Source organism: Eleutherodactylus coqui, chromosome 6 (assembly GCF_035609145.1).
Source record: "Eleutherodactylus coqui strain aEleCoq1 chromosome 6, aEleCoq1.hap1, whole genome shotgun sequence".
Lineage (NCBI taxonomy): Eukaryota > Metazoa > Chordata > Amphibia > Anura > Eleutherodactylidae > Eleutherodactylus > Eleutherodactylus coqui.
The window spans coordinates 189366311-189383899 of NC_089842.1; the positions used below are offsets into that span (position 1 = coordinate 189366311).

The 17589-nt window shown below is 45.6% G+C and overlaps 1 protein-coding gene across 1 annotated transcript in view; it reads left to right on the forward strand.

The window, feature by feature from the left end:
* Positions 1-1806: 1806 nt before the first annotated feature.
* The window catches only part of SUSD6 (sushi domain containing 6), a 50792-nt gene continuing 35009 nt past the window's right edge, over positions 1807-17589 (forward strand). Inside the window, exons 1-2 of the mRNA XM_066608496.1 lie at positions 1807-1965; positions 11189-11354. Of these exons, the coding sequence (XP_066464593.1) occupies positions 11246-11354 (109 nt within the window). The 5' untranslated portion in view covers positions 1807-1965; positions 11189-11245. The remainder of the gene's footprint in view (positions 1966-11188; positions 11355-17589) is intronic.

Genomic DNA, 17589 nt, shown 5'->3' on the forward strand with positions numbered 1-17589 from the left:
CGCTAATTCTTTTGCGCATAGAATTGAATAATGTAGTTGGGACCGACTAGTTTTCCTATTTATGACATAATCAATGCTCGTGCCAAATTTCACGCTTTTATGACACAGGAAAGTGAGGAAAATACATTCCGTACGTAAAATTTGGACGCTAATTCTTTTGCGCATAGAATTGAATAATCGAGTTGGGACCCATTAGTTTTCCTATTTATGAAATAATCAATGCTCGTGCCAAATTTCACGCTTCTATGACACAGGAAAGTGAGGAAAATACATTCCGTACGTAAAATTTGGATGCTAATTCTTTTGCGCATAGAGTTAAATAATCGATTTGGGACCCATTAGCTTTTCCTATTTATGACATACTCAATGCCCGTGCCAAATTTCACGCTTCTATGACACAGGAAAGTGAAAAAAATACATTCTGTACGTAAAATTTTGACGCTAATTCTTTTGCGCATAGAATTGAATAATCGAGTTGGGACCCATTTACTTTTCCTATTTTGGAGATAGTCTATGCTCGTACCAAATTTTATGTTTCTACGACATCGGGAAGTTGGAGAATTTTTGGCGAGTCAGTCATTCAGTCAGTCAGTCAGTCAGTGAGTGAGTCAGTGAGGGCTTTTGTCTTTATAGATATAGATAGGGCTGGTGATGGCTCATAGATACTGCCTAGAGATGTCCGGGCCGCTGTACAGAACAAGAGCTGCCACCTCTTGTGTCACTGCCATGTCCCCACAGTCTGTGCCCACTTCCGAGCTTAAATTGTCTCTTAGTGTAAAGGGGAACTAAACTTTTTACAAACTTCTGACATATCTGGAGTTTTGATCCGAAGTGTCCAAGACCCCCACGACCCCCGTTTGTCTATTGCAGCACGTGACTCTATAGACTGTCATGGAGCTGGTTCACCGCTCCAGTTGCAGTGTCCATACATGTTAGCGATCAGTGTGGGGCTCAGCATCCGGACCCCTTGGAAAAAACTTCAGACATGGCAAAAGTTTGTAAAAAGTTTAGTTGCCTTTAATACTGCATGAAATGTCTGATTTGTTGGTCCGCTTACCCTCTGAGTGGCAGAGGCTGCTGAATATGTTGGCGCCATATAATTATTATTATTACTAATCTTTTAATAGTAAGACATGGCAGAAGCTCCTGCTCTCTCCCACCACATTATACTGGTGATATAATGGCAGCACATTCACCCTCCAGCCTATATATGAGCCATACAGCACATTAACCCTTTAGTCACGCCGCCATTGGTTACAACCAGCAGTCTCCCCACTGAGCGCACATATCTATATTCCACAATACTTCTGCTCGATTCACAACCTGATTGGTTGCTTTGGTTGGCTGATTCACAGTCATTGGTTGTTTGGGTTGAATCGAGCAGAAGTGTTGTGGAATATGAATATATGCCCCTCCCTCCCCCCCAGCGTGTATAACTAAATTCCCCATCACCTCCACACCATTCGCAACCTGATTGGTTATTTGGATTAACTCATTCACGGTGATTGGTTATTTGAGTTGGCTGCTTCACGGTGATTGGTTATTTGGGTTGGCTGATTCACGGTGATTGGTTGTTTAGGTTGGCTCGAGTAGAGGTGGTGTGGAATAGGGATATATGCCCCCCCCCCCAGCCAGGTCTGCACAAACGGAATATTTACATGGCGGATCACATGACCACTCCAGACCACGTGACGCCTACGTCATCACAACCATGAGAGAGGGTCCACCCTAGCCCCGCCCCCTGTGACTATGTACACAATGGAGGACGCGGCCGCCATATTGCGTAGACATAATAGTTCTCTGCGAGCAATGGACGTCAAGAGGAGGCGGCGGAGTGGACACTAGTAGCCACGCCCCTTTGCTGGCGTCATTTCCGGGAGGAGAACAAGACGGAACAGCCACGGAAGGAAGGACTGACTGACACCGGAGAGCTGGCGGCGCTGTGACACGGAGGCTGAGCAGCCGGTGAGAGGGGAGCCCGTGTTATGGGTAGTGTGCGGGGGGACCGGGCATTGTGTCCAGATGTGTATCCACCTACATCGTCTGCTCTTACCTGCGTGCCGGGTGCAGGACCACCTACCGGCTCTGTTACCTGGGCGCTGAGTATACTGCTACCTACAGGCTCTGTAACCTGTGTGCCACATAGGGGACCAACTACTGGCTCTGTTACCAGGGCGCTGAGTATACTGCCACCTACCTGCTCTGTAACCTGGACGCCACATAGAGGGCCACCTACCGGCTCTGTAACCTGGGCGCCACATAGGGGACCAACTACTGGCTCTGTTACCAGGGCGCTGAGTATACTGCCACCTACCTGCTCTGTAACCTGGACGCCACATAGAGGGCCACCTACCGGCTCTGTAACCTGGGCGCCACATAGGGGACCAACTACTGGCTCTGTAACCTGGGTGCTGAGTATACTGCCACCTACCTGCTCTATAACCTCGACGCCACATAGAGGGCCACCCATTGGCTCTGTAACCTGGGCGCCACATAGGGGACCAACTACTGGCTCTGTAACCTGGGTGCTGAGTATACTGCCACCTACCTGCTCTATAACCTGGACGCCACATAGAGGGCCACCTATGGACTATCACCCCTCCCGTGTTGGCGGCCCCGCTGCTCCCGTAGGTGCCTCTGTATGCTTGGTGTTATGTGTATATTAGGCGCTCTGACTGTTGCTTCCTCTTCCGTCTCCCCTATAGACTTGTATCACCTCTTGTCTGTATGCTTGTTGTATACTGAGCTCTACAGGCTGCTGTAGTCTATATTGTCTGCTCAGTGCTACTATATAGTGCATACATATACTGCAGCGCTGTACAGAGGCTACTATAGGCTTATACCGTCCGTGGATTGGGCGCTGTCCGCTCGTATTACTGCATATGTTATAAGCACTCATAGGACTGCTTAACAGATGATACAGCTAAGAGGAGCCTATAGTGCCCAGCGGGAAGTGAGGAATGACTCCTGTCTGCTCCGCACTCGAGGTCCTTATACATGGTGACTGTATACACTTACCTGAGTCGTCTATAGACTTCATCCTATAGCTTATCTAGAAGACTCTCTGTATACACATTGTCTGTACTGTCTATATACTTGGTGTCTGTTTACCTGCCTGTATATTTGGTGCTGTTAGCTGTATTATATAAGATATAATGGTTTATAGCACTGAGTCTACAAACATATATAATTAGCGCCTATGGTGCCAATTAGGTCATTCTAGGTAGTGTTATTCCTTCTGTGCTCAGCATGATGTTCCTCCTTATAGATGGTGGCTGTTTATACTGTAGGTATTGCCTATGGTCTCTTTAGACTTGGCCCTATAGGCTCATGTCTCTGTTCTCTGTATACTCTGCACTATAGGGTGCTACTTCCTGTTTTGTCTGTACGCTGCTCTATAGGCTCTTATTTACCATCTCAGGAATCCTATGTGGAGGCGTTCAAAACAATGCATTCACCCATAACATGGTTATTTCCAAAATGCTCCGTTTTCCAGATATTACAAATATTGATTCCTCTTGTTGTTTACCGCTCGTTGCCAGGGAAACAGGCTACCTCCTTCTATGGAAAGAAATAGAGCACAGCGGTCGTTGGTGGCCGAGCCGAAAGCTAGTGTGCATGTGGTCCTGGGATCCTGGCCACCAGATTTAGATGAAAATAGTGCACAAGTGCCGACCTCCTCTGCTATGGAAAAAGAGCGGTGTGTTTCCCTGGCAACGAGCAGTAAACAACCAGAGGAATCAATATCTGGAGAACGGAGCATGTTAGAAACAACATCTTCTAGGTGAATGCATTGTCTTGTGATTTCAAACAGAAGCAGGATTCCCTGAGATGAAAATACCCCTGAAGGTTGTCTGTGTGCTCAGTATCTGCTGTCTTTTCCTTGTTAGTACTATGTATATATGTCGCTGTCAGCTCGTATTACAGTATAGGGTATAGTAGCTTAGGAGCCATTCCATACTATATAGCTGTAATACAGACAGCATATAACACAACTGATGCACATCCGTGCATGCAAGCATCTGCATCGCAGACCACAATTGCACATTTAAAGGGGTTGTCCCGCGGCGAAATGCAATGTTTTTTTCAACCTACCCCCGCATTCTGCCCCGTTAAAATCAATACCGTTTGTAATTTAAAAAAAAAACAAAAAACGCTTACCTCCTTTCCAGTTCGCGCAGCATCTTTTAAAGATGGCCACCGGTCCTTTCCCAATGATGAACCGCAGTTTTCTCCCATGGTGCACCGCGGGTCTTATCCCATGGTGCACCATGGGCTCTGTGCGGTCCATTGCCGATTCCAGCCTCCTGATTGGCTGGAATCGGCACACGTGATGGGGCGGAGCTACGCGATGATGCGTAGAAGGGGGCGGAGCCAGAACGCTGCTCGTGCCCGGACCGACCAGAAGGGAGAAGACCCTTCTGCGCAAGCACGTCTAATCGGGCGATTGGACGCTGAAATTAGACGGAGCCATGGAGACGGGGACGCCAGCAACGGAGTGGGTAAGTGAATAACTTCTGTATGGCTCATATTTAATGCACGATGTATATTACAAAGTGCATTAATATGGCCATACAGAAGTGTATAACCCCACTTGCTTTCGCGGGACAACCCCTTTAAGTCCATGGGATTGTGTAAAAGATGCAGTTGCATATATTATCACTGGGTATCTACACATGTGGCAAGGGGAGGGGGGAGAGAAGTGATAGCAGTTGGGCTTTCCTCTTTCATGTGCGCAAACCACCCCCCACAAATGACTTATAGGGTCAAGTCTATACATGATATAGGGAATAGTTCTGAGTATATGGGGAGTTATCACCAATGTTGTCCAATATGTTCCTTACAACGCTTGTTGGATATTTATGCTCTGCTGTAGGCTCAAGTGCTGCTTCTTTTTATTACCTGCTTTCTGAATGTCGGCATCTGTATGGGGTTGGTGGTAATAACCTATTGACGGCTTATGGCAACCTGAAATTCTGTCATCGGTTGTATTGGAGGGCTTGGGTTCGTAGTACTTCCCGCACACAGCTGACGTCTGTATCCCCATCCTATATTGCTCGCTCATGCAGTAGTGCTGTTCTCTTCCTCTATTGACATCAGTGACTACACGTTTGTGTTATCCGCTCCATCTGTTATTTTATGCTAATGAGTTACACGTGGATCAATCCATGTTCTGTATATGATGAGTCCTTCAAATGTTTATCTTGTATTGAGGCTGCTAGGGGAAAAAAAACCATCGGACCTTAAAGTTTTTAAGGGACAGCCTCAATAAGTGCCTGTTGTATGTATATGGTTATAGCGCAGGAAAAGCCACTCGCAAGGAGCGACTATCACTTTGACCATGTGAGGGAGAGCAAGAATAAAGGGTGAATGCAACTTTTTTATTTTTTTTATTTACTCTTTTTTGCTTTTGCTGTCAAACTGTTTAAATAAAGTTGAACAAAAGCTGCATGTGTGAACGCACCCTTAGAAGCCCCTTCCCCCACCCCCTATCACACATGGGCATCTGGACAGGGTGGGTCACGCAGCTTCCCCTTTATTGACTCCCCTCCCTTTGGCTGCAGTAAAATATTCAGTCTCTAAATGAGATGCGGCATTTTCTGGCCCTGCTTGCCCTGTGTCTGCCCTCTGCTAGTGAAGTCCTTGTCACTTCAGCCGGTGACTTCCTGCATTAATGAGGAAGCGGCTACAACTCCGTCCTACTTTGTGCCGGGATCAGGGTGGTAGCAGCAAAGTGCAACAGCTTCCGTCTTCGTTCCTGATGCACAAGGATAACCTTTTCTGCCTGGCATTAGTGTATGGCTGCTATTGGCAGAGATGCAGGCTGGAGATGTGTTTTACAAGAGCTGTCAGGGAACTGGTTAAATCACAATTTATGATACATAGTAGCAGAATGGCCCCTTTACCGTGAGAACCTTCTTCAAATAACATTCAGACCTCTGGGGGATTTTACTATTTCTTCTTGATGCTTTTGCAACCTAATATAACATTTGACTTGTGTGTTTTAGGTCAGAAGGCAGGAAGTATTAGGAGGAAGTGTCTACATATAGGAGAAGGGGGTATTTATGTGCCGGAGACCTTGGAGAGGGGAGGGGAGGGGGGTAATGCTGGAAGGACTGGAGTGAGAATGAAGGAAAGCAACTAATGTGGAGGGAACAATAGCAAGTTGAAAGTAAAGGATGTTGGCAAGTGTAAGTGCTTTGTGTGGGTAACAAACATGGCAGCTGCCCATGTCACTAGTAACTTTACAACTGCCAGCTATTAGAGAGTTGGTGTGATGTGTTTTGGAACGTGTTTTAACTTGTGTTTGCTTTTTTTCATGCACCTCCTCATAGACTTCTCTATAGAAAGGAAACAAATGCATGTCTTTATATCTGCAACTGATTTTAGCAGCTAGAAAGCTTACCCCTCATCTCGCAATACATGGCACCGTGTCATGTGTTACCACGCAGTCTCTGGTGGGCCGCTGGTCAGGTGATTTGGGAGTGGCGTCACCTGACCAGCAGCTCAGCGCTCACTGGAGACTGGATAGGATGTGTTGTGGATATGCAGCCAACTACGAGTCACAATCTGCCTCGATGGTGCGGATTTCGATGTGTTTTTTATTTATTTATTTTTTTTAATGCGGGAATCCTGCTGAATTTCTGCTATGTGTGAACATAGTCTTATACTGCAGTACTTATGCCTTAAGGTCAATAAATGGTTCTTATGTCAAAGTAATTAGTAGCACTTGGCATTCAACCAACCGTACCTCAAATCCTCTCCCGCAGTAAATCTTCGAGATCAGGTTGGCCAGGCATGTATGGTGTTTCAATAAGATTTGTTGGTATAGAGAAGGTGCAGTAAGGCCGGGTTCACACGTGGCGTTTTGGATGTGTTTTTGCTGCGTCTTTGAAGTATTTGTATAAATGAGGAAGATGGAGCAATACCTTTGTAGTGCCACCTACTGGATGGCAGCATTGGTACTGGTGTATCTTGCCACCACCGGAACTTAGGGGTTCGACACGGCTTGGATGCAGGAACACCCCTGTCACGTCCTTAGCTCCCGATTGGCTGTATAGCAGAAGGCCCTAGCAGTGTCTGTATTGATTTTTCCCTGCCCTCAACGCTTAGGGTTCTGGTAATTTTGTCCAGTTAGGCTTTAATTTATTAGCAGTACAGGCTTCCATGGAAAAGCAACCCTGACTCTAACGTGGAGGGCAGGGAAAAATCAATATAGACACTACTGGTGTGACAGGGGAGTGCTGATGCAGCAGAGCTCAGCTACTCCCCTTCACAGAAGCCTCCCTGCGGTGCACTCCCTGCTCAACCCCCACCTGTGTATGCTAGTGGCAGCACACGGGGAGACTGACAGTGGGCCTGCTAAGGGCATCAGTGGTGTAAGAGGAGAGCCGGCGGCAGCAGGGCTACTACAGGGGAGATGGGGTGAGTGACAGCTGGGACCAGAGGTGGGAGAGGACAGCCGCCGGGAGTGGCCCCACTACAGGGGAGAGCGGCAGCGGGGAGCCGACCTGGGACAGGACAGCTGCCCGGAGCGGGGCCACTACAGGGGAGATGGCCACAGTGACAGCGGGGTAGAGCATTGGTGGGACAGGACAGCTGCCGGGAGCCAGGCCAGTAAAGTGGAGACTGACAGTGGGGAGCGGAAGTGGCAGAGGTCAGCCACGGGGAGCGAGGCTGGTGTCTGCTACTGACCCCTGCCTCCTTTACCTGCTGCAACACTGACTTATAGAGGAGGCTGCCGCCAGCCAATCAGGAACAGGGGGTGTCAACCCCCTGTCAATCTTGTCTCCACCAGCACTTCCTGATGGCGTCAAGATACACCAGTATCAGCAGCATTCCTTTAAATCAATGTACGACTCTTTAACAAGTTTGTAAAACAATGATTGGGAATAGGTAACTAAGCCAGAAAACTGTACATTGGAGAGGCGACACCCCTCTGAAGTATTTGTGAAACCGCATTAAAAAAAAATAATCTAAGCGGCCTGTGGTATTTGGATGTTTTTGCTGAAAAAAATGCATCCAAAATTCCACGTATGAACACAGCATTAGGGGTGGAAAAGTACAACCCTGATGCTACCTAATGAAGAAGAAAACTATTAGAAAGCTGAAAGTCCAACAACTTATCCTCATTTCCCCCTTCCAAGAGGCAGGCGGCACTCTCTACAATTTAGGTCCTGTGTGCCGGAGATCTGCTTTTTTTTTTTTTTTTTTGCCTTAATGACAAGGCGGGTCAGATTTACACCCAGGTTAGACATTAAGCATTGGGTTCTGTGTAGACAGCTACTTTATAGCCCCTGAATATGCAAGTAGACGGCAGGAGCCACTGCTGGGAGTAATAGTCCTCCTGCTCTCACAGCGTCATGCCAATGAATAGAACGTTAAAAAAGCAACATAAATCCCTTCTAGGCCACCCCCCCCCCCCCCCCCCCTCATGGCAGAAGTTTTATGCCGCCCCGCTGCAGACAAACAAGGACTTGGCATGCCGCTCGTCATAGTTGCTGGCATTTGATGTGACATATTGATTGGATAAATACTGCTTTACAATGACTTATGCCTCCTCGTTCTCGGCGTCCGTACTTCTGTCTGACTCTCATTTCCAGATATTTTCAGCTCTTATATTTACTTTTTTCTTTCCTGTCCTAGTTTTAAGAAAAGCAGCAAACTCCCTAAAAGGAAAAGCAGTAAGTGGGACCTCCAGCCGGTGTCTGAGCAGCTCCTGCTTGTGTGTATACAGCCTGTTCCGGTAACCCCTAGAGGCGGCTGCCCTTGTGTAGGGGGCCAACTGCTCACCCTTTCAGGCTTCTTCCAGTGGGGAACAATTGAAGTTGTGATTATACAGTCCTTCAGCTTTATTTTGGTGTGTAGCCTTAAAGGGGTTGTCCCGCGAAAGCAAGTGGAGGTATACACTTCTGTATGGCCATATTAATGCACTTTGTAATGTACATTGTGCATTAATTATGAGCCATACAGAAGTTATTCACTTACCTGTTCCGTTGCTGGCGTCCCCGTCTCCATGGTGCCGTCTAATCTTCAGCGTCTAATCGCCCGATTAGACGCGCTTGCGCAGTCCTGTCTTCTGAATGGGGCCGCGCGTGCCAGAGAGCGGCTCCTCGTAGCTCCGCCCCGTCACGTGTGCCGATTCCAGCCAATCAGGAGGCTGGAATTGGCAATGGACCGCACAGAAGACCTGCGGTCCACCGAGGGTGAAGATCCCGGCGGCCATCTTCACAAGGTAAGTAAGAAGTCACCGGAGCGCGGGGATTCGGGTAAGTACTACCCGTTTTTTGATTTTTTTTTTATCCCTGCATCGAGTTTGTCTCGCGCCGAACGGGGGGGGCTATTGGAAAAAAAAAAAACCCCGTTTCGGCGTGGGACAACCCCTTTAAATCGATGATTAGAATACAGTTTTATGTCTTAGTGGAAATGACAAAGTATTTACCCCTAGGCACATATTCTGATGTCAGAGGGCCTTCCCCCATGCTTGGACATTCTTGCATCTTATCACTGGCTCTTTAGCTTAAGGATTGTATTACAGAGAAGGTAACCTGATTATGTATGATAAATGACATGTTAAAACTTGGTTTCTGATCTGGTTTGGGAGATTTCTGCATTCGGTGGATGGGGTTGTGTCCTAGATACAGCAGGTTTAGAGAGATGACGGTAGGAGCTAGTTGGACCACTCCAAGGGATAGTTTGATATCTAGACAGTAGTCAGCGAAAAAAAAATGTCCTTAGATTGCATCCAAAGATAAGACCTAATCTGCAGCGGACAAAGCCCACCATGGAATTCATGAGAAAATCCACATGGAATTCATGGGAATATTTACTGCAGATTACTTCCCTCTCATTGAAAACAGTGAATATCTGCAACTTCAATTCAAATCTGTTACTTCTGGCAATTTCCATGCTGATCCTTTTTTTCCCCCTGCAGTTTATGGATATTTGTTAAAATCAGATGCATTTTGCTGCTACTTTAAGGCGCTGCAGATGCATTATGGACAATGCGTGGCGTATACATTACACATGAATATACCCATAGCCACTAATGGATGCTTTTACTGAATGTGATTTGGGGCTGTGCTGCAGTTAACAGTTTTGTTATGGCTTAAGGTGGCTACTAGTATGTGCAGAGCAATGTATTTTCTGCTCCAATCCGGGGACACAATTTTGTCCTGAAATTAGCACTAGGAGTGGGTGTAATAGTGCCTTGAAGATCTGCGTGGCAAGAAACTTAGCTGTCAGCCCCGTTTCTCATGACAGCCAGCAGAATTGTGAATGCAGCTCTGCAGTACAGACTAACTTCAGATACATTCAATATAAGTAATGTCATTTTTAACTAAATTGCTTAACTTTTATTCGGATTAAATTGATGTTTAAAAGTTTAAACAAGTGCTTTAAAGTGGACATAGCCGTTGATGAGGGTGAGTTGTATGGATGAGCAGCCATACAGATTATCCCTGTAACCGCGGTCCATGAGATCATCTTCAGTGGCCACCGAGTTATACGTCTGTTCTGCTATTTTCAGAGAAGTCTGCTTCTCTAACCCTGGGTATCGGCTGCATCTGGCCTTGGATATTAAGGTCACAGTACCGGCCTTCTGTGGTTCTCCAGAACTATGGTGCTGTATCGCAGGATGTCCGGGTATTACGGATGTAGTACAGGTGCTAATGTGTTCACGTTACTGCTGGCTTCCCACCAAGTTATGAGCGCAGGTTTGGAAGACAGTATTTCATAGTTTGGGGTCATGGCCCTGAGTAGAGGTGGTCACATTCGACTAAGGTCAGCCAAACCTGGCATACTAATGTGATTTAGATGTCTGGCAGATGTCGTTGGAACAAATGATCAGGTATGTTCAGTGCAACATTCCTATTCTTTGTTCTCAAGGGAGATGAGCATATGGCAGTAGCTTGCTCATCTTTTCCCATTCATTGAGAACATACACATGCCTAGTCAGCCGATGGTGGAGGGTTGGCCGGGGGCGGCGCGTGGATGGTGGAGGGTCGGCCGGGGTTGCAGTCTATTTAGAGTGTCTTCCCATCTTTAGACATGATATCTCATTGGCGGCTATAAATGTCAACTGCTTTTACACACTATGCAAACTAAGCAACGATGGACTTCTGCTTTTTTACATTTCTTCAATGTGCCGTTGGTAAATAGAAAACTTTTTTTCTTTCCCTTTGTCTAGACCAGGTGCTGGTTGTCTTGCCTCTGCCCTGGCATACTGATATCCACAGACAGCAAAATGTGGCCCAGAATACCAGGAAGAAACCGGTGGTGTGAAGTGTGGTCGTCTAGAAGAAATGGCTTACTAGTCCTGCTGCTATCCTGTCTGCCATATAGCTCCAGCTCTGGTAAGAACAACCACTCTATGATTATCTGCAGAACATCGCAGGGGGACAGCAGGCTTCTGCTGGGTTAGAAAAACAATTGTCCTGTTAAATTTTTATTTTATATTTTTTTGAGTCATTTCAAATGATTTATCTTCCCAAGTACATTTTTTCCATACTTCACGGTAACTGTGTGCATAGAGATTGACTTGAGCAATGCTGCAGCTGGCGGGGGTTTAACCAATCTTCTATATTGTTATTGTCCCACTACCCAAGTGTTAAGGCCCATTTAGACAACGGCTATCGCTCAAAAGCCATCTTTTGAGCGATAATCATTGTGTCTAAATGTGCCCATCTTTCAGTTTTCTGCCGAACGATGGACTTCATTTCTGTCTGAAATCCATCGTTCAGCAGAAGAGCTTATGAGATGGACCGCACACTGTGCTCTGCCCAGTGACCGCTCATAACAGCTGATTGCATTGTTTCCACTCTTCTCCGCTGTCAGCCCCGCCGGCTGAACAAAGAGAAGGTATTCAGCGAAGAGCGGGTGGTCTGTTTCCTGATTACAGCTCCTGGTGGTTCACACGCTGCTAATTGGTACTAATAGGCATTAGTACCAATTAGTAATTTATGCAAAATATTTGTGTCTAGATGGACCTTTAATCTCTTCAAAAGGTCTCCAAGGTTTGGAGGGTCACCTGAGAGGCAATGCTTTGGCCACCTATTTCCTAAGAACCTCCCTATGGCTGAATCTTCATCTCCCACAGTTTTCTTCACTTCTGTGTGCTGCGTGAAAATAGGGGTACAGTTTTTATTTCAGGTGCTCTCAGACACCTGTTTTCTTGACCGCGAAAGAAATAATCTATTCTTGTACTTCTAGCTCTGTCATGCCTTTTTAAGCGCAATTTTGGACCTTAACATTATCAGTAACTCACTGTGCTTAAACATATTAGGTTGGTTCTTTGGACCTTCCAAAACCTCTTAACCAAATATATGTCCTCATACAATCAGTTGCGGTAAAACCCTTTACACAATAGCATAAATAAAGCCTTATAAAAATGTTTGAGCTGGGATATTACACAAGCGCTAGCCGGCTGTTGCCACCTCTCCCACATTACTAATAATCGCTACGCTGAAAGTTGTGAGTCCATATGTAGCCCAACAATTATAATTATCGGTAAAGGTACCTTTTCAATAGAGCAATTGTTCAGATTGAGCCTCGTGTGGTGCAGAGTGTGAGCTCTCGCCTACGACCTGAAGGTTGCAAGTTCAATCCCCACATGATTTAGGTAGCCGGCTCAAGGTTGACTCAGCCTTCCATCCTTCCGAGGTCGGTAAAATAAGAACCCAGCTTAGTGGGGGGGTTATTAATAATAATTACCCGAAAGCGCTGCGGAATATGTTGTCACTATACAAATAACAAGATTGTGACAGAAAAGTTGTTGGAAGTGTACGAGGCGGTCTACAAGTAAATTTGTTTAAAAGTCATTAAAATGTAAATAAGGCTGCTTCCACGCCTGTGTTGGGGTTAAGTTCAGGGTTTTTGTGTCTCTACTCCATTTTGGGGAGAAAAATTATCCTACCCCCCTGTTAATTTTAGCTTCTCTCCTCCAAAAATGGAGCAGAGAGAGACTGAAACCCTGAACTGACCCCAACGCAGGTGTGAAAGCCGCATCTCTTGTGACATACAGATTAAAGGGCCATTTACACAGGACGATTATCGCTCAACGTTCGTTTGAACGACATTGAGCAATGATTGTCCAGTGTTAATGCCCAAAATTAATTTACTATTCATTCACTATTCGTTATTGCTGACTTTCAGTCAGTATAAAAACCATTGCTGGATTGTGGGCTTCTTGTTCCTTGTAGACGCTCAGCGCTTCCCATAGAAGGTGTATCGCTGAGCGAGAATCCTGAGATCCAGCAGTGATCTCTGCCTGTCTAAACGCTCTGCACGAGCGCCAACAACCTGAGAGGTAACATCCGTGTTCGTCGTCCTGTGTAAAAGGGCCATAAGGATTTCTTCATTATCGGTAAGGATAGTACCTTGTAAACAGCAGCAGTCCAGCTATCATATTGCTGTTATTTTGTAGAGTACTTCCAGCCCTGATAAAACCATTAACCACAAGTTCTCACAATGCTATCTGTCTGGCAGTAAATGGGAGATACCAACACATTTAGCGGAAGGTTAGGTTATAATTAGAATCAAATATGCAAAAAAAGACACTAGTGTGCCTCTATTCAGACAATGGTGAGCAGCAGGAAGCAAGCGATATCCTGTGTTAGCACTTTGATACTATCAGTGCTTGGAAACAAAAGAGCCTCCATGCTTCGCCTGCAATGGTAAATGCTAGTTACTGTAGAGGCGCAGCCATAGAACACAATAGTTACCTCTGTAGTAACAGTGGTTGACTAGAAAGCATCATGAGAACCCTGTGCTGAGTCTACATGTACACATTGCCTCAAAACCACAGCTGATGATATTGTATTATAATACAAGCAAAATAAAGGCCCATTTACATAAATTATTATAAAAAACGTTATCTTCATTTGCATGCAAAAAAGCCTCTTGCAGCTGTTTGCAGAGCCCAGTGTGTGATTAGTCACACACCCTGGCTGTGCACACAGCTGCATCGTTCTCCTTGGGGCTGCCAGCAGAATACAATGTAATCTCCCGGCTCCCTGGAGAACATAGCTTGCGGTCTTTTGAGAGATACTTTAAGTTTACCTTAAAATTATCGTTCAGCCGAAAAGTGCACAATGGCAGCATTTTACATGTAAGGATTATCACTCATGTTTTGTCGTTTAGCGCTCAAAATTTGTTCAATTGTTGCGTGTAAATGTAATGTTAACTGTGGATAGCAGTTAAGCTGTGGGTAGCACTGTGAGAGTAGTATGGGGAGTCCGTCGACCAAGCCCATGACTAAGTCCAAATGGAATAACTTCAGAGCCAAAGTCAAAAAGACACCTCAGACTTGTTGACTGATCCCTCTGCAGTGGTATAGGGGTTTTAGGAGATGCTTCAGCTGGTAGTTAGTCCCTGTAAGAGCAAGCTAGTTCTACACTTCTAAAAAGGGATCTTTACAGGACTTAAGTATTGATGACCTATTCTTAAGATAGTTCACAGCACATCTAACAGCTGATCAGTGTTGATCCTGAGTAGCGGAACCCTGACTATCAACTATTGATGAGGATAGGTAATCGGTATTTAAAGGGGTTGTCCGGTTACCAGAAAACACTGCTGCTAAAGCTCCAACTATCTTAGAACAACAGAGCAGTACTGATCGAGCGCTGTGCGCTCCCAGTGATTGTTGTGCAAGATAACGGCAACGGAAGTGAGGTGACCATTGCAGCCAGATACTGCAGTGTCTCTATTCTAAACTCCTGGCATCGTGACAGCCAGGACGTGAGCACTGATGCCAGGAGAATGGGCAGTGATGCGGCAGCAGTCAGGTGGCTTCTGCTGACGTCATTGTTCACAACAACCAGCAGGGGAACGGTGGGGTAGAAGAGGCTGGGTAAGTACTGTCTTGTTTGCTGCAAAAGCTCCAATTATATTAAAACAATGTTGTCCGGTAACTGGACAACCCCTTTAAAGAGGTTTTCTGGGACTATACTATTCATAACCTATCCTCAAGATGGGTCATCCGTAGTTGATCGGCAGGATCATCGATGAGCAGTTGATTGAAGAAGCAACAGGTCTTAGATGAGCGCCGCAGCCTCTTTTTTTATCAGGCCTGTTATATTACATCGGTCACTGTCCTGAGAGCAGCTCAGTCCCATTCAAGTGGGTGAGACCGAGGTGTAATAGCAGGCACAACCACTATGCAGTGTATGGCACTGTATCTGGTATGGATGAAATGTGTATCTCCACCCCACCTGGTATATGTAGAGTATTGACTACATATACCAGGTATAGCAGCTGCTGTGGTTCTAGGCCTTGTAAGGTGTGTCGGCATTATCTTGCAGCAGGTTAAACCAGTTGTCCCTCATTTATTACCTGAGCAGTAACTTTACATTGTATCCATATTTATTATGATGGCTTATTTCTCCGTTTTGGTATTGGACTAAAGATGCTTAACAATGTTCTGTACCGACTGATACAATATTGTCTTAAAGCAACATTTTCTAGCTTCTCATGGCCCGTAGTCCTAAACCACAGGTCACATAATAGTCTATAAACAACACTGCATCGCTGCCATAAATGGATTATTATGGAGGGCATTAACTGGGGATGGCTATTCATATGTTAATATGCATAGACAAAATCATGGCTGCTGCTGCGTTCATAGCCCTGTATTCCTGTCCCACCTACAATATGCGGATACGCCGACGAGCCTTGTATCTAGAGCTGCTGATCGGCGCGGGCGCGAGCATGTAATCATCTTTCAGCCTTGCGTTGTCAGTGTCTACAAAGCTGTTGTCTGGCGGTATAATACACAAGGGCCAGTCTGCATTCAGCGCTGAATGTGATTGATACTTATGTGACCCTCGGGCAGTGCAGTGACCCGGCCATCTGTCTGCAGAGAACACAAGCCTCTTCTGTATCGGGGATCGCTATTCTACTCAATTAGCGTTTTTATGGGAGAAACAGAATGAAATCCATAACCCATCTTCATTATATGTATTGGCAGAATGGTACCCTGCAACATATCAACCCTCTCTTCTGTAGCTGATCTGCACATTTCTTCTTGTTAACTTGGAAACTGGAGCTGTTGTGTGACACGTGCCGGGTCATGGCTTAGGTCTCTGTGCCCAACTCAAAGAAGGAAAAATGGCTGCTGATCCTAGCCGTTAATGGTAATCAATGCAGCGTTCCTAAATATAAAGTTTTCATTCTCCCTAGTAGAGTTGCTTGGAAGTCTGGTAATATTTCTTAGGACAGTAGGCAGATAATGAGCAAATTCTTTTTTTTTTTTTTTTTTTGCAGGTTTTATGTATTTATTTTTAATTTTTTATTTTATTTATTTTTTTTTATTATAGGGAGTTGTTTTTGGTTTTGCTCCAAGGTACCATTCTCAAGTAATCCCTCAAAAGGGGGGGGAAATAGAGGGGTTGGACATATTGGGTTATGGGTCTTTAACATGGAGTGACAATTGGTTAAACGACTGCATGAGTACTGACGTCACCACTAAGGTTGTTGGCACTCATGCAGACTTCTCTGCTGGATCGCTGGCGTCTTACTCAGCGCTTCACTCTCTGTGAAGTGGGGAGCGTTGATATGGAATGAGAAGCCAGCAATACAAAATAGTGAGATTTTAACTTTTTATACTGCCCGCTTATTGCTCAAATTCATTGATTTGAACAAATTTTGAATGTTATTCGTTATATGTAAAGGGGCCATTAGACATTCTTGATCGGTTGGCTTGGGGACTGGGTGTAGTGACTGGAGGGAGTATTTTCATGTTCCTACAGACAGGGCAGAGGGGGAGATGGGTGCTTCAGGCTGTTGCCTGACACGCCCACACAGGAATGTGGGGGGCATACACACTAGATGAACCTGCCAAGCATGTAGTGGACCCCCAACTCTCCCCTGCCGGAGGTAAGTATTGGGTGCATTTCAACTGTCTGATCCTTTTTGTTCGAGGATTAGCCGCTGCCGGTGGTGGGCATATTGTCTGCAGTGGGCGATACAACCCGCATTGTATCGCCCACTGCAGACATTATCAGCTGGTTAGAGTGAAATGCTCTAGATGAATGCACGTGGTGCCTTGTGGGCTGTTCTGAAGAGAGAAAATTAAATCCATGTACTAAAACTTGTGCAATTTTCTGTCTGCAATAAAGATAAATTTGTCAAACATCCTGACCTGACTCGCTTCTCCTGCTAGTTTACAGAAGTGGTGAGAGGAGAGAGGCTGCATATTGGAACACAACTATGGCCACATGCACCAAGATTGTATGACTTTCTTGAACGCACAGGTTCTCCGTACTATGTGGGGGACTTGTCTCATGTTCAGTAAAACACCTGGATGGTTATAAATGGTTACATATGTAAATGTGTATAGGCGCTGTACTTTCCATTTACAGTAAGTGGAATCATAAACTGAAATTACGCAAGACTTGTCCTGACCTCAAATATGGAGGAAGTGACGGACATTCTAGATCCGACTCTCTGATCTCTAGAGCAGATGTTCATGAAGATGAAACAAAGAAAAATGCAAATACTTTTGTGTAGCTAAGGAAGCGGACTTACTCTTCTTATCTGCAGCCCACATTATGTGCACACCCTCATGGACAGCTCCTTAATCTACTGCCTACG